This window comes from Syngnathus acus, chromosome 5 (assembly GCF_901709675.1).
Source record: "Syngnathus acus chromosome 5, fSynAcu1.2, whole genome shotgun sequence".
NCBI lineage: Eukaryota > Metazoa > Chordata > Actinopteri > Syngnathiformes > Syngnathidae > Syngnathus > Syngnathus acus.
This window is the reverse complement of record NC_051091.1, coordinates 14,450,101-14,466,452: the sequence shown is the minus strand read 5'-3', so window position 1 is coordinate 14,466,452 and position 16,352 is coordinate 14,450,101. Positions and strand designations below refer to the sequence as shown.

Below are 16,352 nucleotides of genomic sequence, written 5' to 3'. Positions count from 1 at the left end.
AGGAGCATAAAGACCAAGACAACTTAGCTCAGCGGTTTCAACATACGGCCCGTGGGCCGGAACCGTCCCACAAGAAGGTTCAATCAGGCCCGCGTTCGATCAGGCCCACAGGATAATTTAAAAGTGAAAAAATGCATAAAAGACACGGAATTAATATTTTTAATAAAATGCAATTCATGCAAGGCGGCTCGGTGGAGCACTGGGTAGCACGTCCGCCTCACAGTTGGGAGGGTGCGGGTTCGATTCCACCTCCGGCCCTCCCTGTGTGGAGTTTTCATGTTCTCCCGGGGCCCGCGTGGGTTTTCTCCGGGCACTCCGGTTTCCTCCCACATCCCAAAAACATGCTTGGTAGGCCGATTGAGCACTCCAAATTGTCCCTAGGTGTGAGTGCGAGTGCGTATGGTTGTTTGTCTCTGTGTGCCCTGCGATTGGCTGGCAACGGGTTCAGGGTGTCCCCCGCCTACTGCCCGATGACGGCTGGGATAGGCTCCAGCACGCCCGCGACCCCCGTGGGGACTGAGCGGTACAGAAAATGGATGGATGGATGCAATTCATGCATTATCCGCTATGGGGGCACACTGTTTTGATTAGAAGTCAAGTCAAGTTTATTTGTATAGCCCTAAATCACAAGCAGTCTCAAAGCGCTTCACATAGACAAAAATTGACAATTATTCTCAAAGCATCCCCTGATCTTAAGCTCCCAAAATGGCAAGGAAAAATGCAATGGATGCAAAGAGGGCACAAATAATACATAATATGAAAATCAATGAAAAAGTGGACGTCCAAGTCAAAGTGAAGAGCTGCCGGAGGTGCCCTCGATTGTCCTGGCAGTGTCTTCGAGGAGGTTGAGCTGCAGTTCCCTCATCCTGAATTGGTCCACGAGAATCCAGATAGCTGCTGTCAGCTTGGGTGCCACCTAACCACTTCCCCAGCCGGGGAGGGGTGGGGAGAGGGAGCGAAAACAAACTCCAGCCGAATCGGCCACTACAGGTCAATTAAAGGCCATATCATAGAAATGTGTCTTTAAACGTGTCTTAAATGTTTCTAGTGAGGTAGCAGTTCTAATATCCATTGGTAGGGCATTCCAAAGCTCTGGAGCCCGAATAGAAAATGCTCTAGAGTCTAGACCCTGCAGACATTTTCTTGGCCCTCGGTGTCACTAAAAGACTAGCGTTTTGCGAACGAAGGTTACGAGACGGAACATAAGGAACAACTAGGTCGACGAGATATGAAGGCGCTGCTAAGCCATGCAGTGATTTATAGGTTAATAGAAGAACCTTGAAGTCATATCTTAAATGGACTGGGAGCCAATGTAAGTTGGCTAATATTGGGGTAATGTGATCAAATTTTCTTGTCCGTGAGAGCAGCCTCGCAGCAGCATTTTGTACTAACTGTAGACTTTGGATGCTGGACTTAGGAAGACCAGAGAATAATGCATTACGGTACTCCAGGCGCGACGTGACGAACGCATGTATAATGGTTTCCGCATCACCGGTCGAGAGGATCGGACGAATCTTAGCAATATTACGAAGGAGAAAAAACGCAATTCTGGTTATATTCTTAATGTGCTTTTGAAAGGAGAGCGTTTGGTCAAATATTACCCCGAGATTAGTTACAGTATCGCTCTGAGTGATAGTACGGTTATCTATAGTTATAGTGGTTTCCTTAAATAAGTGTTGATAACGAGTTGGACCAATTATCAACATCTCAGTTTTATCTGGGTTAAGACGAAGGAAGTTGAGAGACATCCATTGCTTGATCTCCGCAAGGCACGCCTCAAGATTACAACAATCCCGCGGATCTGTCATCGATAACGGCATATATAATTGGGTGTCATCCGCGTAGCATTGCAAACTAATATTATATTTACGTATTATGTCCCCAAGCGGAATCATATAAATATTAAATAGAATTGGTCCGAGTACCGATCCCTGTGGGACACCAGGGTTATTGCATGATCATCAGCGCCGGTAATCGGCGGTCTCGACTGAGCGATTGGAATGGTATTCTTGATCTCATTCATTTGTAAGATTATCAATAGAGCCGATATATGCGGGAAATATGGCAGTTGCCGGCGACAGTAACTCAGATAGCGCAGTTGCAGTCATGGAGTTAAAATTACGGCTGCTATAATTCTGATTGCTCTCTTGTCTATGACAAAGAACTAAAATTTCAAATTTTATTAAGTAATGATCAGACAAAACAGTAGTGTATGGCAGTACTGCTATATTTGAGGTTGCAAGTCCTCAGGATAATACCAGATCTAAGGTATTTCCATTCTTATGTGTTGCTGCCTGTACGGCTTGCGTAAAACCAAACGTATCAGTTAAAGTCTGAAACGCCGATGTAAGTGGCTCTGACGGTAAATTCATGTGGATGTTGAAATCGCCCATGATTATTATATTATCCGCATTTGTCACTAGATCAGCCACAAATTCTGAAAATTCATCCAGGAAGCCAGAGTAAGCCCCGGGTGGACGGTAAATAACAGCAAGATAAAATAACGGTAAAGCGGTGGATCGGACAGTCAGAACTTGAAATGTTTCAGAAGACAACAATGTTCTGATCAGAGAAGACAGACCCAACACAGCAGACGGTAGCAATGCGCCAATTGCTGCTTGTTACGACGTTGTTTCTACCCTGGTCTCTACCCCTCCCCTAGACCCTCATTAGCCAAAATGTCATTATCCAAAGGGAGAAAAGTAGATACGTAGTGTAGAATTTTCAATGAAAAATGGACCACGTCCTATTTATTTATAGATAAGCACGGAAAACCTTAGTGCTTTGTGTGTTTGCAACAAGTTTCGGTATTGAAGGAATATAATATTCAACGCCACTACGAGACTCTTCAGAGCGAAAATTATGACGGCTTGCAAGGACAACTGAGAAGAGATAAGATCAACGAATTGCGGGCGGGTCTAAGGAAACAGCAGTCAACTTTCTTCCAGAACCGACAAGTCAGTGAAACAGCGGTAAAAGCCAGCTACCTGATTACCAGCGAAATAGCATTAGCATCAAAGCCGTACTCCGATGGTGACTTTGTTAAACGATGCATGATGAAGGCGGCTGAACTTGTATGTCCCGAGAAGCGACAAGCTTTTGCTAGTATTAGCCTGACGAGGAATACTATAGCAGAGAAGATTTTGGACCTATCAGCAGATTTAGACAGCCAATTGAAACAGAGAGTCAAGTCATTTTCCGTTGCAATTGACAGGAGCACTGACATCACAGACGTGGCACAACTGGCCTTATTTATTCACGGAGTTGATGAGACATTGACTGTTACTGAATAGTTTCTTGAGTTGGTGCCAATGATGGACACCACAACAGCCGAAGACATGCAGATTTGAAGGGCAAATTTGCCTCCGTAGGTCTGGACAAATTTGATCAGTATCTACTATCAGGGTACCCCAAATTAACAGCCCTGGCTGCTAACATTTTGTGCATGTTTGGGACAACTGACCTTTGTGAACAAATTTTCTCAGTAATGAATATCAATAAAACAAAAATGCATTCAAGGCTCCAAACAAGCACTTAAATGACATTCTGAAAGTGACAGCTCATCAGGACATGGCACCTGGTATTGATGCACTTGTACAGGCCAAAAGATGCCAAGTATCAGGAACAAAAACAAGTCCAGACTAGACTAATGCCTTTAAAACGCTTCCTTAGATATTGTTTGCATTGAAAAAATACAGTTCTGTGAAGATGAATCCTTACTGTGGTGATTAAAGAAATGTGTAATTTAATGTTAGTCAGCAACTTCACTACAAAAAAGTACGGTGGATTTCTACTGTTCATGCAACTCCATGAATGTTCAATATGTATTGTATGTGTGTTTCATGTATGAAGTTTACACATTTACAGGGCATGTGAATACTTTCTTCTTTACACATTTAATAGCACTCTCCTTAGTTTGTAAGGTGTAGGCAGGGATTAAATTTAGATTTTATATGCACATGTGTAAATGGTTTGAAAATTCCTTTCTTTATAAATCTCGTTTAATCTTAAAGTGCATTACTGGAAATGTTTTAGGTTGTGTTAAAGTAATGCTATTTATGTTTTGTAAAAGGAATGTTCATTAAATTCCAACATTTTCCTAATGTTCTTGTGCTTCTTTACACCCCAAAATAAAGGAAAGACATGATATTTTGGTTATTTATAGCATAGTATGGTATAATTTCAATGGTCCGGCCCACTTGACATCTACTGAGGCCGTATGTGGCCCACATTGTGAAATGAGTTTGACACTCCTGACTTAGCTCCTTGGATCATTGGGAATCTCAAAACCCTCCAACACGATAAGATGACAAGAGCTCATGGAGATGTGGTCTAATATTAATAAAAGAAATAGGTATATGGTTGTTATCTAGGTTATGTGGATTAACAACTTTGTGTAAAGGGTTAACTCTGGCCTGTTTCCAGCGAAGTGAGACTTCCCATGTGGTATGCATTTACTTGAACAAGGACACTGCAGAACAATACATTGACCAAGTCAGGAAAGATGCTTGCTGACAGGTTATAGCAGGGGTGGGCAAACTACGGCCCGCGGGCCACATCCGGCCCACGGGACCGTTTAATCCGGCCCGCCAACCCTGAATTAATTGTATTATTAAACTTTTTTTTTTGTCATTTTGCCTGCAATGACTGCGTTTCCCCAGTAGATGGGGAACCCCTCGCCTGCGCATTTACTGCCGGAAGCCGTGTCAGAAAGCTCGGTGCACACTCACAAGTGCGTGTACGTACGTACTCAGTAGTACGGACATGGCGCACTCGCGCTCTATTTGTATCAGTCCCGAATTTAGAGCGTGGGCTGTGACGACAGCATTCTTGTAATTCGCTCGCTGAGCTTTCAGATACAGTTTTACGCTAAAGCCACCCACAAACCTTCCCCTGGAATCCTTCCATTAAAATGAGTGGCCCGAAGAAAAGAAGTGAGTGCCGAATGTTAAAAGAGTGGCCAATTTGGCTCGACGTACGCGACGTGACGTTCAGCCACATCAACCCGTCACAGATCGAGGTAAACGGATCTCTCCTAAGAATTGCCACAACAAATTTTACTCCAGACTATGATGCACTCGCAAAAAAGGGAGACCAACAACACTGTTCCCACTGAAAATGAAGGGGAGGCTCTCAAGTTTGTTGTAAAAAAATGCATTTTGAATATGATTTGTACACATAGCAGGGATTGAAACTAGCGACCATTCTCATTTTCAAACAATGCAGGATGCTCAAGGACATTGATGCACCACCTGTTTGCGACTAATCTTAACCTGTAAAGTTCTTAAGGCTTACTTTAAGGAAGTGTTTCCCGTTTCCTCACCTCTGTTACCAGGTGTTTGTGAGTTAAAACTCTGCTCTGATGTTCAGATACCCCTCACCGTGTTGCCGTTTTGATTACTTTATTTGGATGTATGCTTTCACCGATTCTTCAAGATGATATATTTGGTCAGAATGTTTGCTGTTTGATGTGATCTCATAAGATAAACATCTTTCATTAATCTGACCTGCAGGCACTGAAGTGATGGAGACTGTTATTCATAATAACAGTGTCGTATTTTATGAGAATCACTGATAGCAGTTTTTTAGTGAATTATTTTTATTTTTTTTAATGCTGTTAATAAATGCATTTGTTTTCAAAAAACTTGTTTGGAATATCCATGCTTTACTACCTACTAAAGGCCAAAATCTTTTATGCAATGACCTTTACAGGTCGCTTATATTACTTCACACAAACACTACATCCATCTGCTCCTGGTTCGGCCCTCCGGTACAAATTTAGAACCCAGTTCGGCCCGCGAGTCAAAAAGTTTGCCCACCCCTAGTGTAGGCTCTGCCGAACCCCTGAGACAGACTCACCGGATGTGTGCTCAAACCCAGGTTAAGAACCACTGGTCTAAAGAATGCTTTAAATGACCCATGTCCCAGCTTTAAATGTCATGTATCTGGATGGGCAACTGACAGTTCAGAACAGAAGGTCAAAAAAGGGCACGCCAGAACTCATGCATGCCTGATCTTGTTTGTGAAGGTTTTAGATGCGCTCTGTTCACAGAAGTATTTGTACAGACTATCTGTTAAACTATCTTAAACTGTTTTGAAATATTCATTAAAATTGTGAAGCGGCCCTGTTCATCAGAAAAAACAAAAAAACAATTGCTTGTCTGTGTGCCTTGCAATTGACTGGTGACCAAAACAGCACATGTAAAATAAAGTAAAATAATCAGTAAAATAACAAAGTAATAAAACAGATAAAATATCATTAAAAACTAGCAAGAGTATGCTTTCCGAAATTAACTCTTTGTATGCCAGCGACGATAATACTCGTCATCGACATTAATGACGTAATGTTCCGTCGAATCATTTTTATTTTATTATTGGGTAGATAAGACTCCTCAACACCTCTCCACTTAAAATCAAGTCGATAGAGCATTGTAGTGGTTAAGTCCAACCACTTGATGGAGTTATGGAGAAAGGAGTCCGAGAGTGACAAAATGGTGAAAAGGAAGCGATCAGCTTTCAAGTTGCTTACAATTGAGCATACTATTGCTCTTTGTGAGTGCGGTAGAGCAAAACGACGGAGCAAATTTAGAAGACATGGCTGTGAGTACGCGATAGACACGGAAGTACGCATAAAAAGTCACTGCCGGCCCGGGCATACACATACTGAGTGGCAATTGGTGTTTTGGAACATGGCAGAACGGAAGCAACCGGCTTTCAAGCAGCTTACAATCAAGCAAAGTATTGTTCTTTGTGTGTGCGGTAGAGCAAAACGATGAAGTGAATTTAGAGGAGATGGCTGTGAGTACGCGACAGACACGGAAGTCCTCTTCAAAAGTCCCCGTAGTGTGTGCTTTCTGCCGCAGTTTGGCTGAATCGTCGTCATTTGGCGAGTATTCTGATGTGGGATACAGTGCACATAAAGTGCACGCAAACATCACTGTAAGTAGCCCGACATTTGAAAAGGCAGGCCACCTCCCCAGCCTGTGGTGCGTGCCTTATCTAGGTAACTGTAATCTAGGAACCAGCCCTCATTCAGTGCACAATGAACAGATAATGTCTAGCCCTTTTTCCTGTACATGCTGACTGACGAATCCAGCTTTATTTGTTGATGATTGTATGTTCAGTTGCTCGATTGAGATATGATGAGGGGAGACACATTTATTCAGGGGTTGGAGCACCGTGATATCCGCTCTAGAGTTTATGGTGCATTGGCTCTTTCCAATATGCACATCGGCAGCTGTCGTCCAATGACGCTTGTGACACAGTTGTTGTGCATCAGGGCACTCAGAAGACCACAGGGATGTTGTGGTGCAGTGGTCGTGAGAAAACAGAACAAATTTGCGGCCGGATCCACGGTGCATGGAGCGGGGTTGTCACGGGAGGTCCGGTGCTTGCAGCATTGGACTGGTGTTGTGCCGCAGATGATCTGTGCAGGTGCTGAATGAGGAACACAGACTGCCAGTGCCAATGGTGAGGCTAAACAAAGTCATTTAGAGTAGGGGTCCCCAACCACCGGGCCGCGGACCGATACCGGTCCGTGGACCGATACCGGTCCGTGTGTCACTTGGTACCGGGCCGCCAAGCCGCACAGAAAAAAAAAAAAATTTTTTTTTATCGACGATCAATTAATTCAGGTCAAGACACTCGTCCCTGTCACGTGACATGTTTCCCCAGTCGAGCCCGCAAAGCTAGAAAAAATGAGTAAGAATTTATTTTCAAAAAGATAAAAAAATTGGCGATTTTCTCCCAATTACATCCGTCGGTTCAGGTCAAGACGCTCATCTCGGTCACGTGACATGTCATCTCAGTCGAGCCCGCAAAGCAAGCAAAAATGAGCAAGAAACAGAGATGTTTGGAAAGCTTCTTCGTAAAGGGAAAAAAGCCCAAAGAGGAGACGGAAGAAGAATAGGCTACGACTTCTAAGAAAAGGAAAGCTGCATTTAAAAGAACATTTCTGGAGTCCTACTTAAAATATGGATTTATCGCCACAGGTGACTCTGACGCGCCAAGCCCACTCTGCATAATATGTGGCGACAGGCTAACTAACCAGGCAATGAAGCATTCAAAACTGCTTCAGCACATGGAGACCAAGCATCCTGCAATAAAAGACAAACCTTAATCACTTCGGGTGTCATTGTCTCCGATTACGTCTGTATCTGAGAAACAAGCTCAGTGAACCCACTAATTCAACGTAACGGTGAGTTTTATTTTTGTCATTTATACTTGTTTTTATGTCAGTCGTATCATTTTATTTCATCGTGTTTATATATTTATTATAAATGTATTATTTATTTATTTATATAAATGTATTATTTATTTATCTAAAGGCCGGTCCGCGAAAATATTTCTGACATGTAACCGGTCCGTGGCGCAAAAAAGGTTGGGGACCACTGACCTAGCGTGTTGGTAGAGCCCATGGAGATGGTAATACAAATGTAGTGACCCGTTTCACGGCCGGATCCGTTTAGAGACTACAGTGCTTTGCCAGGGAGCCGGCTAGTGCTAGCATTAGCACGATGATGGACATTTGTATTCCAGCCGTACAAAGACAGTTCTCAACACCAGAAGGAGTGGGGCACAAATGTGGTAGCAGTCCATAAAAATAGTTTGCAGAATTATATTTAAGATAAAAAATACTCAAACGTTAAGAATTAAATAATGGCCCATAAATCCCGACAGAAAGCAAGAAAAGTGTAACTTTTTTTTTTTTTACCTTTTTTTTTGAGGGCCTCCATTGATTCAAATTCCAGACGAGCCAGTTTGATCTGAATGTGTTCGGGAATATTTGGAACCAGGAATGCCAAGATAAACTTGAAGGCTAGCAATCCATGCTGAAATTGAAGAAAAAATATAGTTTACATGCTATTGTGATTTCATGTGAATTTTTTTTTCTTGAACAAAACAAGGAACAAGGGATTAATATGACAACAATTATGAAAATATAACAACAATATTTGGTGACAAGTGTACCTGGGCCTTATTCACTAACAGTGTATGAGCAGACATTTGTGCTTAAATAATGCATACACACATTTGCCCCAAATTTGTGATTCAGTAATTTGATTAATTAAGTTGTGTTCATAGCTAATTTTGGGCAAACAGTCATCCCTCGCTACTTCGCGGTTCATTTATCGCGGCCTCAGTGCATCGCGGGTTTTTATGAAAATATATATTGCAGATATATTCGGTGCATCACGCCTTTTTGCAGCCTCACTTGGAGCGCGGGGATTTGTCTGCCCATATGACTTTACAGCACACTATTGACCAGTAGATGAGCCGAGACCAATGGGAACATGTTGATTTCTTTTCTTGCCGCTGATTGGCTTAGAACTGTAAGAGCAGTTCCATCCACGCTTTATCTCAGCCTTCCGCAGTAGCGCTAGGTATCTCTTCCACTTCGTTCTCGATAGCAGAAACGGCAGCATCTCTGATTTGCACTTCATTTTGTCACGAACGAGGCAAGACAACTAAATGCAACACAGGCTCACACAAAGTTTAAAGGAGACAAGGAGGGCTGGAATGACTGCAGACAGGTAAGCCGGTCAGCAAGGCGTCATGGGTCATCGAAGCAGAAGGGCATATCAAGCTTTTTAAAGCTATATAAAAAGTATTTAAAGATACAATAAAGTGTTTCAAAGTACAATAAAGTGTTTAAAAATAAAATTGTAAAAGTCTTGTGCGGATGCCCTCGCGCTAGGCTGCGGGGCGCGTCAGCCGGTCAGCCCGTGCTGAGCGGAGCCGTGACACGTTTACACTTTAAAATGTTTGAAAATAAAATAAAGTGTTTAAAAATAAAATTATAATTGTCTTGTGCGGATGCCGGTCAGCATGGCAAAAGCAGAGCGAAGTAATGACACGTTTACATTTTAAAATTTTTAAATGTTTAAAAATACAATAAAGTGTTTAAAAATAAAATTATAAAAGTCTTGTGAGGATGCCCTTGGACTGGGCCGCGGGGGTGCTTCAACCGGCCAGCACAGTGAGAGCAGAGCGGAGCTGTGACACGTTTACATTTTAAAATGTTTAAAAAAGTGTTTAAAATAAATAACGTTTTTTAAAGTACAATAGAGTGTATAAAATTAAAATGATAAAAGTCTTGTGCAGATGCCCTTGCGCTGGGCCGCTGGGGCGTGTCAGCCGGCCAGCACGCAAGAGCAGAGAGGAGCCGACACGTTTACACTTCAACACGTTTACACTTTGTAAAAGGTTCATAAAAGTCTTGTGGATATTTATTGTAACTATATATTTACTCTTATTTATTTTCTTATTTATTTAAATAAATACCGTAATTTTCGGACTATAAGTCGCTCCGGAGTACAAGTCGCATCAGCCATAAAATGCCCAAAACTGTGAAAAAAAAAACATATATAAGTCGCTCCGGAGTATAAGTCGCATTTTGGGGGGCAATTTATTCGACAAAATCCAACACCAAGAACAGTCATGAACGAGCAACAACAGGCTAAACGATAGGTATGCTAACGTGACATAAACACAAACGAAGAGCTGAGAACGGCCCTGACGTAAAATTCAGAGTTATTCAAAAAACTATTACATAAATAACACGTTAATAAAACCATCTGTGTCACTCCAATTCATTAAATCCATCGATCATCCTTTGTCAACAATGCGTGCGCGCCGCTGACAGCGCTTGCACTTCAAAATATTCCACAGGCCCATATAACGATACATAAATGTTTCTACATTAATGAACGTTGGTGTACTGATGTCACGGTGTTGAAAGAGTTTTGCAGCCCTCTCCTAGAAACACTTTTCATAAACTGCCGGCCGTTCTATTCACCACGGGAGTTCTCCTCGGTCGTCATGGCGGCTGTTTACATTCCACCACACGCACGGGCGAGTGAAGCCACGCAGATGCTCGCTGACCAGGTAACAGACATGGAGAAACTTCTACCAAATTCATTAATCATTGTTCTGGGTGATCTCAACAGGGCGAACCTCGCACACGAACTCCCCAGATACAGACAGCACGTAACGTGTCCCACCAGAGGGGCACAGACTCTGGACCACTGCTACACCGTGATCAAGGATGCATACCACTCTGCGGCTCGTGCAGCTTTAGGACTCTCGGACCACTGTCTAGTTCATCTGATCCCGGCCTACAGGCAGAAACTAAAAACTTCTAAGCCTGTGGTGAGGACTGTGAGGAGGTGGACAGTGGAGTCAAGGCAGGACCTCCAAGCCTGCTTTGACTGCACCGATTGGGGAGTTTTCGAAGCTGCAACTTCAGACTTGCATGAACTCACTGACACTGTCACATCATACATCAGTTTTTGTGAGGATCTGTGTGTGCAGACTAAGACCTTCTGCACGTACAACAACGACAAACCTTGGTTTACACCGAACCTCAGGATTCAAGATTCAAGATTCAAGAGTTTTTATTCGCCATGTTTGAGCGTGCCAAACAAGGAATTTGACTTCGGTAAAACACACCCTCTGTTCAACATATAGGTGACTAACAACACTCAGGACATGTGAATAATGGCAAAAACAGTGTAGACAAATTCAAAAGGTGTGAAGAGCAGGATGTTATTGCACAGTAATGCCTCTGAGACTCTATGAGTGGTGTGAGTTCATCAGAGCAACAGCCCGGGGGAAGAAGCTGTCTCGGTGTCTGCTGGTTTTGGCGTACCGAGCTCTATAACGCCGTCCGGAGGGGAGTAGTTCAAACAGACTGCAACCTGGGTGAGAAGGGTCTGTAGAGATGTTCCTTGCACGTTTCCTGGTCCTGGACAGGTACAAGTCTTGGATAGATGGGAGGTTGATTCCAATGATCTTTTCTGCAGTCCTGATAGTCCGTTGCAGTCTGTGCTTGTCTTGTTTGGAGGCTGATCCAAACCAGACAGTGATGGAGGTGCAGAGGACCTCCATCACTGTCTGGTTTGGATCAGCCTCCAAACAAGACAAGCACAGACTGCAACGGAGGAGGCTGCGCAAAGTCAAGGAGGAGGCCTACAGGAGCGGCGACCGCGACCTGTTTAGGCAGACCAGAAACACACTGAACCGAGAGGTCAGGAGAGCCAGGAGGTGTTACGGGGATAACCTGAAGAGACACCTCTCTGCCAATCCTGATCCCTCAACAGTGTGGAAAGGTCTGCAGAGCATCACGGGCTACAAGAAACGAACCCCCCGTCCTGTGGAAAGCCCAAGGCTTGCTAACCAGCTAAACGAGTTCTACTGCAGGTTTGATCGGTCCTCCCAGACAACGGGACTTCCTGCAGCACAATCTACATACTCACCTCTCCCCACAACGGCCCTGTCCACACCTCTATCATCGTTGTCACCCACTCTCTCTCTTGCAGAGGCCGCGCCCGCACTCCAGATCCGCGAGGAGGAAGTGCGCCAGATGTTCCGGAGACAAAAGACCAGGAAGGCACCGGGCCCAGACGGCGTGTCACCTTCCTGCTTGAAAGTCTGCGCTGAGCAGCTGGCGCCCACCTTTGCACGGATCTTCAACCGTTCTCTGGAGCTGTGTGAGGTGCCCTCGTGCTTCAAGAGCTCCACCATCGTTCCAGTGGCCAAGAAGCCCGCCATCACAGGTTTGAATGACTGTAGACCTGTCGCACTGACATCTGTGGTCATGAAATCTTTCGAGAGGTTAGTGCTGAACCACCTGAAGGAGGTCACGGGCCCCCTGCTTGACCCCCTCCAGTTTGCCTACCGGGCAAACAGGTCAGTGGATGATGCGGTCAACATGGGACTGCACTACATCCTGCACCACCTGGACACCCCAGGAACGTACGCCAGGATCCTGTTCGTGGACTTCAGCTCGGCGTTCAACACCATCGCTTCTGACATCCTCCAACAGAAGCTCATCCAGTTTGCGGTGCCTGCCTCCACCTGTCAGTGGATCACCAGCTTCCTGACCAACAGGAGACAGCGTGTGAGGCTGGGGAGCATCACATCTGACACCCGGACCACCAATACTGGAGCCCCTTAGGGGTGCATCCTCTCCCCACTGCTCTTCTCTCTCTACACCAACAATTTCTCCTCAGGTGACTCTCCTGTGAAGCTCCTGAAGTATGCAGACGACACCACTCTCATCGGACTGATCCAGGACGGTGATGAGACTGCGTACAGACAGGAGATGGAGCGGCTGGTCCACTGGTGCAGCCAAAACCACCTGGAGCTGAACCCGCTCAAGACCGTGGAGATGACAGTGGACTTCTAGTCACCTAAATGTTGAACAGAGGCTGTGATTTACCGAAGTCAAATTCCTTGTTTGGCACGCTCAAACATGGCGAATAAAAACTCTTGAATCTTGAATCTTGAATAGCTCTTTGTGTAGACTAGAGTGTCACAGTTTGACAACATACACTGACATACTTTCTCTCTCTCTCTCGTGTAACGTCAGAGCTCCAACTTGGTGTCGTGGAGCCACGCCAGCATCTCTGGTCCCAGGTCAAAGAGGCCGGACTCCGAGGGTGGTCTATATAGGGGGCAGGTGTTGATGATGTGGTCGGCTGTCTGCTCGGGGTCTCCGCACTCGCATGCCGCACTGTCCGCCAGTCCCCACTGCCGCATAGACGAGTTGAAGCACCCAACACCAGTTCTTAAGCAGTTCAGTGTGGTCCACTGCTGGCGAGGTAGTTCGTCTCCTCCTTTGGCGCCGTCTCCTGGTTCCTAGATATAACGGTGCATGAGGGAGGGGCCAGCTGCCTCCCACTCCTGCTTCCAAGCTGCTGCCAGCCAGGTATCTCTGGAGATGTCTTCAGGGATGGAATTGAGCATCTCTTGTGCTGCCATGTTGTAGGGGTGGCGTGCCTTGAGTCTGCTTGGTGGAGCTGGAGTTGTTGTGGCAGGATGTGCCAGTTGTTATTTTTTGCCTTCCTGGCAAGAACGAGGGTGAAAGCCTCTCGCCGAAGGTTGGCCGGCGCTATTCCCGCAAGGACAGGCAGGAGGGACACAGGGGTGGATTTCAGGCATCCTGTTATAGTTCGGAGGGCGTTGTTAATTGCCACATCCACCTTTTTGGCATGGGGGCTTCTGTTCCAAAGGGGAGCGCAGTACTCTGCTGTCGAGAAGACCAGCGCTTGGGCAAGATTATAGCAGAGGCTCCCCACGTTGTTCCAGCAAGGCGGCGGATCAGTGCAACCCTGGATGTCACCTTTGCCTTCAGATCTTCAAAGTGTTGTTGAAAGGATAGGGTCCGATCCAGACGCACGCCGAGGTACTTCGGGGCTTGTTGAACCTCCAGGCGTTTGCCCTCAATGCTCACTGCCAGTTCTCTCCTTGCTTCCCTGGTGCTGAGATGGTATGATGCACCAACAGTCTTTCCAACGCTGAGCTGGAGACGCCACTTTTGAAGGTATGCTGCCATGGTGCGCATGTCTTCATTCAGGCCGTCTTACGTCGCCTTCCACGTTGGTCGACTCAGCATGATGGCAAGGTCGTCTGCATAGCCATACTTTCTGGATGGCAAACTTTAAACGAGACTTTTTATGGATATCTTTGAGAAATGGCTTTCTTCTTGCCACTCTTCCATAAAGGCCAGATTTGTGCAGTGCACGACTGATTGTTGTCCTATGGACAGACTCTCCCACCTCAGCTGTAGTTATCTGCAGTTCATCCAGAGTGATTATGGGCCTCTTGGCTGCATCTCTGATCAGTCTTCTCCTTGTTTGAGATGAAAGTTTGGAGGGACGGCCGGGTCTGACCCTTGCGGTACCCCGCTCCTCAGTCTACGGAGCCTACTGCACTGCCCACTGCTGGTTTGGAGAGTAAAGCTGCGGTTGGAAAGCGTCTCCATAATGAACTGCACCATGTGCCGGTCCGGTATGGTCCTCAGCAGCTTCAGGTGGAGTCCCCGGTGCCACACGGTGTCATATGCGGCAGTTAAGTCCAGGTATACCACTCCACATACTTTCTACTGAGGTAGTAGACAAGTCTAGTTCCTCTCTGACCGGTCTCACTGATGATATGGTGCTCGCTCCTAATAACAGTACGTGTGTGCCAAATATTAACTATCAAATTCCTACGGTTGTCTCCTCTTGCTGCGTTAATAAACATTTCAAACGTAATGCCAGGCTTGGACAATGCAATCCCACTCATATATTGTCCAAAAATCCTCCCATGGGTACGAAATCTGATCAACCGATTAGACTTTATGAATATTAGATCACTCCCCACGAAAGCGCTACAAGTTAATGATCTCATTAGAGATCATAATCTTAACATTTTTGGTATTTGTGAGACCTGGTTAAAACCTAATGAATTGTTGCCACTTATTGAGGCCTCGCCTCCAAACTTTGTGAGCTCGCATGTTGTGCGTCCTCGTAAGAAGGGTGGGGGTGTAGTCCTTATCTCCGATTCTGATCTCAGACTTAGCCCTAGCTCGATTAACGCATTTAAAACTTTTGAAGTTCTCGTCCGATCCACAGCCTTTCTGTCGTTTTATCTCACTGTTATCTACCTTCCACCAGGTGTTTACTCTATCTTCCTGGATGAATCTTCAGAATTTGTGGCTGACCCGGTGGCCCATGTGGATAATATAATGATTATGGGAGATTTTAATATTCATATTAATTTTCCGTCAAAGCCACTTACTGTGGCGTTTCAGACAATAATTGATACGTTCGGTTTCACACTGGCAATACAGGCAACGCATAAAGTTGGAAATACTTTAGATCTGGCACTATGCCGAGGCATGGTAACCACAAATATAATGGTATTGCCGTACACTACTGTTATGTCCGATCACTACTTAATAAAATTTGAAGTTTTGGCTCTCTGTCAATGACAGAAATGCAATCAAAGCTACAGCAGCCGTGATATTAACTCCGTAACCACGACTGCGCTCTCCGAGTTACTGCCTCTAGCAACTGCCGCATTTCCCTCTTATAATGGCACAATTTTTAATCTCACAAATGACTTCAATGCGGCTCTGTTAAAACGCCCTCGATTCAGATTCTTTACGGGCAACCTCAGTATGTGCTCATGGGAGGCTGTGAATCAGGCATGGTGAGAAGCAGCATGGGAGGATCGCAGGGAACGGTGCTCTCTCCCTTCCTGTTCACCCTGTACACCTCTGACTTCCAGTACAGCTCCGGGTTCTGCCATGTGCCGGATGATACTGCTATTGTTGGCTGTATTAGAGATGGACTGGTGCTGTGGGGGTGGCGTCAAGAAGAGGAATGCCTCCCGCCTGGACAAACTAGTGAAGAAGTGGGCTTCTGTTGTAGGCACGAAGCTACCTGGTCTGGCGTCTGCGGCAGATCAGCGGGCGTTGGCTCGGCTGCTGTCAATCAAAGACAACCCCGAACACCCACTGTACAGCATCGTCATTGGGTGGATGAGTAGATTCAGTGATAGGCTGCTGACACCGTCTTGCTCCA

At 45.4% G+C, this 16,352-nt stretch overlaps 1 protein-coding gene across 1 annotated transcript in view; it reads right to left on the bottom strand.

Annotated features, from left to right (window-relative positions):
* Positions 1-7,373: 7,373 nt before the first annotated feature.
* ano10a (anoctamin 10a) overlaps positions 7,374-16,352 on the bottom strand; it is a 221,477-nt gene continuing 212,498 nt past the window's right edge. The window contains exons 12-13 of the mRNA XM_037252069.1: positions 8,714-8,831; positions 7,374-7,426 (exon numbers count right to left, since the gene is read on the bottom strand). Of these exons, the coding sequence (XP_037107964.1) occupies positions 7,374-7,426; positions 8,714-8,831 (171 nt within the window). The remainder of the gene's footprint in view (positions 7,427-8,713; positions 8,832-16,352) is intronic.